The 10,994-nt window shown below is 37.5% G+C and overlaps 1 protein-coding gene across 1 annotated transcript in view; it reads left to right on the forward strand.

Annotated features, from left to right (window-relative positions):
- The window catches only part of LOC103772811 (fibroblast growth factor 14), a 96,117-nt gene extending 92,829 nt beyond the window's left edge, over positions 1–3,288 (forward strand). The window contains exon 4 of the mRNA XM_008940154.1: positions 1,942–3,288. Coding sequence (XP_008938402.1) covers positions 1,942–2,078 — 137 coding nt within the window. The 3' untranslated portion in view covers positions 2,079–3,288. The remainder of the gene's footprint in view (positions 1–1,941) is intronic.
- The last annotated feature ends 7,706 nt before the right edge of the window (positions 3,289–10,994 follow it).

The following is a 10,994-nucleotide window of genomic DNA, read 5'->3' on the forward strand; positions in this document are numbered from 1 at the left end:
CTGGCCTTAAAGACCCCCAGGGATGGGGCCTCAACCACCTCCCTGGGCAACCCATTCCAGGGTCTCACCACTCTCATGGTGAAGAACTTCTTCCTCATCTCCAGCCTGAATCTGCCCACTTCCAGCTTTGCCCCATTCCCCCTAGTTCTGTTGTTACTCGATATCCTAAAAAGTCCCTCCCCAGCTTTCTTGTAGGCCCCCCTAAGATACTGGAAGGCCACAATAAGGTCACCTTGGAGCCTTCTCTTCTCCAGACTGAACAGCCCCAACTCTCTCAGTCTCTCCTCGTAGGAGAGCTGCTCCAGCCCTCGGATCATTCTGGTGGCCCTTCTCTGGGCACGCTCCAGCAGGTCCACGTCCCTCTTGTAATGGGGTTCCAGAACTGGATGCAGTACTCCAGGTTCTATCTCATGTTATTTGACTTAATATTTTTGTGGGTCATGGTGTTATTTCATCAAGCTCTTTTAATTAATCAGCAAAGTATCCTAAACACAGTTACAGGGGTACTCTGAAGACACAGATCATAACCAGCCTTATGTAGTCTAGGGAAGACGTTTAATTTCAGACTTTGAGAAGCCATAAAAGGATTTAGATTATGTCACTGGAAATGTTAGAACAAGTATTTGATTAGTTAATGATACTATGGGGCCCTTCATATTTATTTCAAAACTTCACACCACGGAAGATTAAGGTCAGTACTTTGATGCTCCAGCCTCCTACTCTAATTAGCCAAGGGATGAAGGGATTCTGCTCTCTTTGGCAGCACCCAGGCAGTCCCAGAATCATAGTGTAATGATTAATTCCTTTGACTGCTTTGACATCTCTTTTAACATTGCTCTGATATAAATAAATGCTACTGAAGTTAGGTATAAGTGGAAATATTACCTAATTCAGTGACATGGAAAATGAAATTGAATTATCCAAGAGCATTAATCATTAAGGCAGCTTAATGCTGGAACTGTGTAATTGAGCACATGTATTTTTCTCAAAGGGTTTAAAGTGGTTAGATAGGGACCGAAGCCCAGGGGCAAACTTTTAATTCCTCTAAGAATTCAGTTAATAGTATATTTTGGAGTTTTCTGCATTTCTACATTCAGTGGAGATCAGTGGCTACTGCACATATTTTTGAAAAGGAGAAAGAAACAAACCCAAGCCTCTTGTGTACTTTGCTCAGCACTCTCCTGGACATTTCTTCAGTCCACACCTGAGGAGATCATGGCCAAAATCCTCAGATTTGGAAAACAGATGTACAAACAAATGTGTAGAACTGGACCCAAGCCTAGTTGTGCAATGTAGGACTAAAAAAGAACACTTAAGTCTAGACAACTGTATCCTATGATACCATTTGTTAAATACCATCTGTCTTGTCATATTTTACTCCTAAAAATGTGAAGACTATTTGTTTAAGAGGGGTGTATATATAGATGTGTGTGTGTATATGTATGTACATTTTTATGTGTCTGCCTCATGCAAAGACAGAACAGTAGATTTTTCATTTCTAAGGCTTCTATAGTTTCTGTTAAACAAGCAAGCATACAAATTTCACAGAATCACAGAATTCGAGAGTACTAGTGGTTGGAAGGGACTTCTGCAGATCATCTAGTCCAACCCCCCTGGCCAAAGCAGCTTCACCTAGAGCAGATTTCACTGCATCCAGGTGGGTTTTGAAAGGAGTCTCCACAAACTCTCTGGGCACCTCATTCCAGTGCTCTGTCACAGTGAAGAAGTGTTTTTAAGTCAGATATGGAATAAGTGAGAAGTTTGGGGGGTCAATCAAAGCTATCAGTTATGAAAAACAAGTGTTTGTTGAAGTAAACATTTTCCCCTGCATGGAAGAGGAGCGTGGATTGTATTACAATATCAGTTATTGTGGAAAATAAATCCTATTTGAGACACACTGACACATTCTCAATCTCTCTCCTTTTCCCTTTCTCCCCTCAGTTGCCATGTATCGAGAACCATCTTTGCATGATATTGGAGAAACAGTGCCAAAGGCTGGGGTGACTCCGAGTAAAAGCACAAGTGCATCTGCAATAATGAATGGCGGCAAACCAGTTACCAAGAGCAAGACGACATAGCCAGATCCTGGCAGGTGTTGTGACTCGCTCAGCCCCGAGCACAGTTGGGTGATTTATCCTTGCCAGACTTCCCCTCGGCAGTGTCTGCGGATCAGCTGGCGGCAAGTCCCCGACTTGCCCGTTGCTGTTTCTGAACTCAGTTGTTGCAAGCGGATAAATCTCAACATGTAGCTCCACCCACAACCAGAAGACACCTGGATGAACCAGCTAAACTCAGACCATGGAATGCCCTACCAGATATTGGAATGCCTTTTTAATATCTTTTCTGTGACTGTGACACTTCATGTGAATGACATACTTCACAAGTACACTTGATACCTTGCCTGCTGACAATTGCCCATAATCCCTTTTTGAGTCCAGTTTCAGCAAAACCCATGTGTTTAAGTTCTATTTTGTAGCACACAAATAATCAAGTAATTTCTAGTTAGATGCTGTAAACCTGTGCTATTATGGATTTCTCTTCTTCCCTTTTTTATAAGGCTGCTCGCTCCACTGTCTGTGACCTTTTGCAGGGATTGTGTTTCTCTATAACATAAGTGTTTGCCGGTGGCTTAGTTTTGAAAGCAATCAGGGAAACAGGAAGCCTTCAAAAATTATTATTACAAATTATATCTATAAAGAATAGGATTGTTTTCTCTGGCTTACAATATCGATTAAATGTGAATACTCTAGTAACAGATACTGTGCTTCTGAGGTTGGCATTATAGTGGAGGGAAGAGTGCCAAACACAAGCAACAGGAAGTTTTCTGGACCGAGTGTTTGGCATCCCCCTAGAGTTTCTTTTTGTGTGTGTATTTTATACATATCACAGGCTTACTGGTAATGGTAACATTTGCCTTGCCCAGCGAGCAAGACCCACTCATTTTTGGGAAAGTGGGTCCAAAGAATTTTGTAGGCCTTGTAGGCCTGAATTAAGGCTCATTTCTCATCTACTAAATCTTCATTGTTTGAAAAACAACCACCACCAATTAAAAAAAAAAAAAAAAGTAAGACTAACCAGAATTGCGCTACCTAAATCCATTTGAAATACAATCCTTTCCTGTTTTTAAGGAACTAAACTTAATGCCATTGTTATTTTGGGCTGAATCCCACACCTACTTAGCAAAGCATGGGCAAGGATGTTGTTGTGTTCTTTTTTGCAGCACCAATGCAAAGGGTAGTTATGAATCATAGTTTAATATTTCTGGTGTTTTAAAAAAAAAAAAAAGTTTTAAAACTGGACATATTACAAGACTTTATTTTTATTTTTAGGTAAGCATGCCAAGTCCGGTCCTATGTATCTCACTGATATCCCAGCACATACCTCCACTCAGCTTCCTAGGATAATATGCCCACAAAATTGCTAGATTGAAGGTGCCTTGCCTTGATCTCTGTATACTGTACTTTCTCTTACATGAACCTGGAAGAAATCAAAAACACAAAATCGAAGCCTTGAATCCTATGACCAGAAACAACATCAACCCTTTGAGTTTGTCACCTGTGAACAATTAAAGCAATGTTTTGTGGGAGGGGAGAACGAGATTTAGTGGATGCCACTGAAGTGTTTCACGCTTAGTCACAGGCTTTCAGGAGACTAAAATTATGGTACTCTCTGGATGCTTAAAAATTTCTCAGAAAAGGCAACAAGGACCAAACTGTACCTCAGTCTAGAAAACTGTGTGGCAACACTCTCTTGGCCTCTTGCTGTTAGCTTGATATTTAAAGACAAAAAATGGAAATCATCCATTCCTTTTTTAGCCTTGTGTTTTGGGCAATTTTATCTCATCTTTGTGCTGAAGTCCCTAACAGACATCACTGGTTATTTCAAAGTCCATGTCTGCTCAGCTGAACAACTGATTTCAGTCTGAATGAAATCCTGATGTTAGTTTTCAAATGTGTTCTATTTTTATAAGCAACATTTAGTGCACTCTCCAAGGAGGTTATTGTAAGGCTGCTAAATTCTATATAAACTTTTTTTTTTTGTAGGCCAGACTTCCTTGTTTCTATCTATATTACGAGAACAGCAAACTAATGCTGTGTTGGGCCTTTCTAGGGAAGGAATGAGTTAAGCATGAAGCCTGCTATCCATCCAGAGAATAAAAAATATAAATCTACTCTTAATACTGTGATAAAAATGCGAAGAAACTTGGACTTAGACTGTGCCCTGGCCCACTAGCATTAAATATGTGTGCATGGGGAAAGCAACACTTTATTAAAAACTTGGGTGCACCCTTCTCATCCCATCTGGCCCCATGGGATTTGTGCACCGTCCCTGAGAAAACAAAACCAAACCAAAGCAACTCACACAGCGAGCTGGGGACTTGCTGTGCATCTGGAGGACCCATGGGAGGCAGCAGCCCTGATGTACTGTCTGCTGGGTCCCAGAAGGAAGCCCCAGGCTTTCACACAGTTGTAAGAGGAGCATTTCACAATATTTTGAGTAAGATAGTACAGCTGAAGGCTGCGCTCTTTCTCTCTCACCTGGATTTCGTAAGAGTTCATGAGGAGAGAATACACGTGTTCATGTACCATCCAGATGACTTTTTACTCTCCCAGCGTAAGAGCGTGGGGAGAGACAAGGCGGGCTGAGCCGAGCAAGGAGGTTCTGGTTCATGGCCTGATGCTACATAAGTATTGTTTTCAACATTAAACTTTTGATCCTCAGTAATTATGATCTGTGAACCAGTTTGGGGGGCTATAATTAAGGTCAGATTTAATCTCTGTAAGCACCTACTGGAAATACAGCAATTTTTAAAAAATTATTTTCTGGGTTTGTTTCTATGGCCTACATCCACATGTGTTTAATCCATCCACATGTGTTTAATCCACCAAATATATAAGTCCTAAAAATATTTTTTTTTTCTACAACCTGTTTAAACATAGCAAAGGGGTCTTTGTGCTTTGTTTCATCCCTCTAATTTTGTCTTTTGTCTTGTCTTGTTGCATGAGAAGAGGATGGCAAGGATGAACTGCATGTAGTAGGTTGTGTCTGTCAAAGAACTGTTGGTCTGTATTACTGAATTTACATACATATATGCAAAGAGTTTGTCTGCATTGTATAGTTTGTGTTTATTCTTATTTGTTGTATGCACAGATTCAACCTGATGAATAAAAGATTTATATGAAGGCATACCAGAAAACAACAAAAAAGTTTATGTAAGAAGTAGACTGTGCAAAACATCATTGCACTGGCCACAGGATGGTGAAACTTCATGTAAATAGGTTGGCAAACTCAGTTCTCCCCTTTTACCATGCCAAAGAAAATTTTAGCTCCTTAATATATTACCTCTCTTGCTGTTCTCCTGGATGAGACTTCACCATTTTCTTCCCTCTAAAATTAATTTTGCTGTTAAGTGAAAGCTGTTTTCAACTGTCTGTTACTACTAAAGTACTGTATAGTAAACCTGATGGAATCAATTTGTATTTACAGATTGGGTTTTTTGTACTTACAGTCCAGATGTCTGTGAATCTTCAGCGTTCCAGATCTCTTGCATGCTTACTTTGTATTTTGTTCTTCTTCTGGGTTTTATCTAATCTCTAAGAGACTATTTGCACAGCAATCCAACCTCATTTTTCCATTTCATAAGTTAACACTGCACATAGTCATTATCTCTTTCCTTTTTTTAAAATCTGTATTTCACACCTGCACAGTTTTAGAAGTCCAGTTTTAAGTAGACATGAACTACTTCAAAAAAGCACTGTTCTGTTGTACTTCAAAAATTTTATAAATACACAAGAATTCTTAAGAGATTGTTCATGTGATAGAGCCTATAGAAAGGTGTCTATAGCTTTTAAGTGCTTTGTAGTTCACATAACACAGCTTTTGCTTACTTTACTGGGGGTTTTAGCCACTCTCAATTTTTTAATATGCTGTCATTTTCATAAACTTTAACTTGTGTAGAGTCAGGTTGGTTCTTAACAAACCCTTTCCCTCCCAAATATAAAGTAAAGCAATTCACTTTGACTATGGTATATAGCTGAAACAACACTAAGAACTCTTTGACTTTTTGTATATATATGTAGGGAAACTTTTTCTCTTGGTTTAGAACCAAGCAATGAGGTATGAAAGCAGGCAGTTTGGTCCATGCATTAAAAGTGTGTCTTGTTGATACATCTGTTTATTGGTATGAAGAAGAAATTATTCAACCCCATTCAAATGGAAATACAAGTAAAATTAGGCTAAGTAAGGAGGTTTCCTTTCTTTTAAATGTCCCTTTAGACAAACTTATATTCAGTGCAATGCATTTTAAAATGTCTAATAATGGGAAGTTTTGTGATGACTAACGCAAATGCTACGGCTTACTTTTAAACAAGTATAAAATCTGTGTTCTATTACCAAGTCATAGAAATATTCAGCTTTCTTCATCCCAGTATCATTTAGCTACAAAGTGAGATGTCATTCTGTAAAGAAGCAAGGGCAGTGCATCAAGAATGTCAGTGCAGGTACATAATTAAATGTTCTTCTACATGTGTATAAAGAGAATATGGCCAGGGAAAAAAAAAGGATCACAAGTAGGTTAATAAATTTATAGAAGCAAATCAATCCACAGCTGTTTTATAGGTGATACTACAATTATGTTACACACAATAGGCATAATCCTGCAAGCCTATTGTAGAAGCATTGAGCATCCTTCTGAACTGTGTTCTTTTTCTCATAAGAAAGCAAGGACATAGTATGCTATGTTTATAGGGTTTATCAATCTACCCAGTACGAAATCCCCATTTATCCAATCTCTTCTTGACACCTAGAACTGCATTTGCCCCAGGCCTGGAAACAAGTTTTTATGGTCACTAGGTGAATAATCAAGGAGTACATTTCACTCCCTTATGCCTCTTCCTGCTTTTACAGTTTATTAATTTGGAATGCCCGTCACAGGGAACAAGGTAGAAAAGTCACTATTTATTAATACAGCTCTTATTTTCACATATGTGGAATAATAATCTTATTCCTTCCAATTTAATTTTTCTAGTGAGGGTATGAGCTATAAAACAGATCTGCTGGGAGTTAACATCACCAGTTACCTCAGCATGAAGTGCAAGGGGAATGTTCAAGCAACATTGTAAGAAACAATAAAAATTGAATGGGAGTTTATGTATACATTATATTTTTAGTAGTCTTAGTTAATACTTTAAAGTTTATAGCAATAGCACCATTTGATTTGAGAATTTACATTTTAACAAACCACTGACAGTAGATGTCTTAGAATATTCTAATATGTTTCCATATGTACCTTAAACAATTTGGATAACACTTTTTTAAATGTTATGGCTGTCATCCACGTAGTAGCCAAAATGTTGGAGTTGATTGTGGTTTTTTTGTTGTTTGGGTTTTTTTTTTTAATTCTAAGTAGAAATCAGAATCATCTTAAATTCTATAAGTATATAAATTTTAAATTAAAGCAAATTTCAAAGTAAAATGCATCAAATATCACATTGCATCCCTCTAAAGAATTGTTCTTTTGTCTATGAATATGAGTATCTTGAGTACCAATGCTGATCTACAGTATATGTAAATCTACTTATCATACCATGAAATGAGAACAAAGAATTTACTGAATCTAGATAAGGGGTTTGGTTATCTAGAATTTTCTTATGACAGTAATAAACACAAATAAAGGAAAGCGAGGAAAACTTTGTATCTTTTTTCATTTACACTCTGATTCAGCAGAGGAATGTATAGGCGAAAACACATTAAAAAACAATTCAGGTCAGTGATATTCATAAATATAAATAAACCAAACAATCTGTATTCTCCAGACATCAGGGTTGAGAAAAATGCATATATGTTAAAATTTAAGAAAATATTACTTGTAGGCTCTACAAAGTTGAAGGGTTATAAGTATAAAATATAAACTATAATTTCAAGATGAATTTTACTTTGAAGATTCTTTATACTGTATCAATACATTTTAGAACTCTGCCTGATATTTTGGTTATTTAAAAAGAGAGCAGCTAGCAGCTTCGGGATGTATGCCTCATTATTTATCTGCACAAATTCTATATAAGTTATGCATGGACATTTTGTGATTATACTCCCTGAGAACATGGGTTTCACAAGCTTCATTTTTAGAAAGCAAGAATCTAGGTTAAAGGAAAACTTTGGTAAGAGAAAGCAAGATACATAGGAAGGGGGGATAATAAAAGTGATTAAACAAATTCATTTAATTTTTTTTTCATTCTATTACATGTTCTGTACCATTGTATTTTCCCATTTCAGAATTGTCCTCTCTAAAAGAAAACAAATTTCCAGACTAAGAATGAAAATACCTTTTCTGGTCACAAACAGTTCTCTTATTTCTGAGTATTGTACTTCTTCAAAAATCAGGACCTTGGCACCTAAACCACAGTGTTACAGTTTGGTATTAAAAAGACATATTTTTCCAACCATTTAAGCAATTTCTCGCTCAATCATGGTTTCACAAAATGTAAAGACTTTTGAAATGAAAACGTATGTATCTTTTTTTTGCTCTAAAGAATTCAAGGGCTGCCAAATCTTCATGTATAAGAAAAACCCAGATTCATATGTAAATAAGTTAGGGAAGTCCCAATAGTTGTGCATCGTTCATAACTCAATGTGAATTTCACACTGAGCAGCATTCCACCATTGGAAAATAAAAATAAAATTTTTGTTCATACCACTGCTTTGTTTGTGTTTACTGTATTAAAACCTTCCTTAGTTTTCTGCCATTGTCTGAACATCTTTGGCTGAGACAGGCTACTCCATAGCATGGAGGATTTTTCAAGTCAGTTGACCTTCAGGCTCCCCATGTCTATAAAGACAGTTAAATTCAATGAATACCATGTGTGACAGTGCAATCTGTTCCAAACAGTGATTTCTAACAGCATACTGAATTGTCATCCTAAAAGTTATTAGTAGAAGAAATTTTCATTTGCTTTACTTTTCTGAGGACTAGGCAACTGCACATACATAGAACAGCATGATAAAAGTACATATGAATTGCAAGATACATATTCAGAACAGCTCATCATACATTTATATCTTTATTAGTTTCATTCCTTATACTCCTATAGTTTATGTATTTGAAAGTATCCTAGCATGTAGACTAGATAACCAGCTAACTGACACATTAACCACAAAACTAAGACGTTCTCTTGTGGACAAGGGTTTGTTCAAACATTTTGGGTTCCAGTCTATAATTGTCAGGTAATTGAACTTTAGTTATATAAATACAATTCTGTGACCAAACAAAAAATCATTAAAGTTTTGGTAAGCTTCTTTACAGTTTCTCTCAATGTATGAGCTTGTGCATAATCAGGATTGTTAGAAAGGAAAAAATGGTCAAGCAATGTATTTGTCAGACATCATAAATCAAAGCCAGATTTGATAATTTGACAAGTATTCAACTAGAGCTACTCTTCCTTTTCCAAAGATTGCTTATGAAATAGGCATTATGGGTGTAACCTCAATCCCACCGAATTTACAAATACTTTTGGAGAAGTTCCATGGGGGCCAGTATTTTGACATCACCTTTTAGATCTCGGACTGTTCTACTACCAAGTTTGGATTTTTTATTTTTTCTTTTTGTGTTTCTTCAAGGAGCTGGCCCTTAAGTGACTGTCCTGGAGTATTTACACCCAGGTGTGTGTGTATGAACGCACACCCACACCTACACACTGAATACTTCTGAAATTAAAGGTTTTAGGAGCCTACAGAAAAAAAAATAAAACACACAGAAACAAAAAAAAAATCCTCTTGGTCTTTGCTCTCCTTCGTTAAGGGTATTCTCTCCCCAGCCAGATTTCACAAGCATTGCCATTCCATCCTTCCCAGCACTCACAGTTTCCACAGCTACAAACACCATTGCCTAGAACAGAATGAATAAAGGGCAATTACTGTAATTGAAACGTACTACATTAAAATGTGTTTTATGGGAAGTAAAAAGCCATGCTAAAGTAGTTGCACTGTTCCTTTATTGTTCCCCCTACACCTTTTTTTTTTCCTTTGGAAGGAAGCAATTACTGTACCATTGCATTAAGAAGCCACTCTGAACCTGCATTAAAAAACATTAATAGCATTCCCTCAATAATTCTATCAACAGAATTGCAAATCTTGTAATTATGCCACCATGATGTGTACCCAGCTGTTGAGGCTCAGTGTTCACACTGTACCTCAAGGTGCAAAGAAAAACAAGATTACTTTTACATAGAAAGAAAAAGGCATTAGAAGTTACAGAGTGGCAATAAAAACATCACTCTCAATATGGAAAACTTTAAACCTAAATTCTCAGAGGTGCTTTAAAATAAATAATATCTTAATCTCTCTATCGGATGAAAAAAATACTTGGCCTATTTTGCAATGGGGAACCATTAAGGGCTGTGACCCATATTTTAATTTGATTTCACTATTTTTCATGACTCCTGGATGCTCAGCTGGAGACCTCTACAGCCTGGGTTTCCAACATGAGCTCCACTTACTACTGACTTTATGAAGAACCATGAATGGTCACTGCAGCTGAAGATAAGGCTGCTGTTGCCTCTGTACTGGCTACTTGCCCCCAGAAAAGGACCCTTGCTAGTCAGAGCTAGCTGGGAGACACCATTTACTAGTGTCATCCCTCCCACTCACTCTAGTCGGCTTGCAGATTTCCTCCACATCTAATAATTGCTCAGCAAAGATTTTTCTAAAATTAAGATTTGTAACAGGAAGCAGCCAGTGAGCTCCTTTAGGAATTCCCATGTTACTTCTTGTCACTAGATTTGTCATGAGGATTTGTTGGCAGCCTGCCCATTTCTAGCTGCATCTGCCACCTGAACTCTCAGACAATGTTAAGGCGAAGCCGCTTTAATCTCTCTCCATCACATCATAAGAAAAACTGTCAGGTATTTCAGCCTCCCACTGAGAATTTTCTGACTGCCTGGAAGCTCTGTTAACCCACACAGCTATGCCGCTCACCTACCAAAGACCATCAGACAAAT

This window comes from Merops nubicus, unplaced genomic scaffold (assembly GCF_000691845.1).
Source record: "Merops nubicus isolate BGI_N331 unplaced genomic scaffold, ASM69184v1 scaffold1225, whole genome shotgun sequence".
NCBI classification, from domain to species: Eukaryota; Metazoa; Chordata; class Aves; order Coraciiformes; family Meropidae; genus Merops; species Merops nubicus.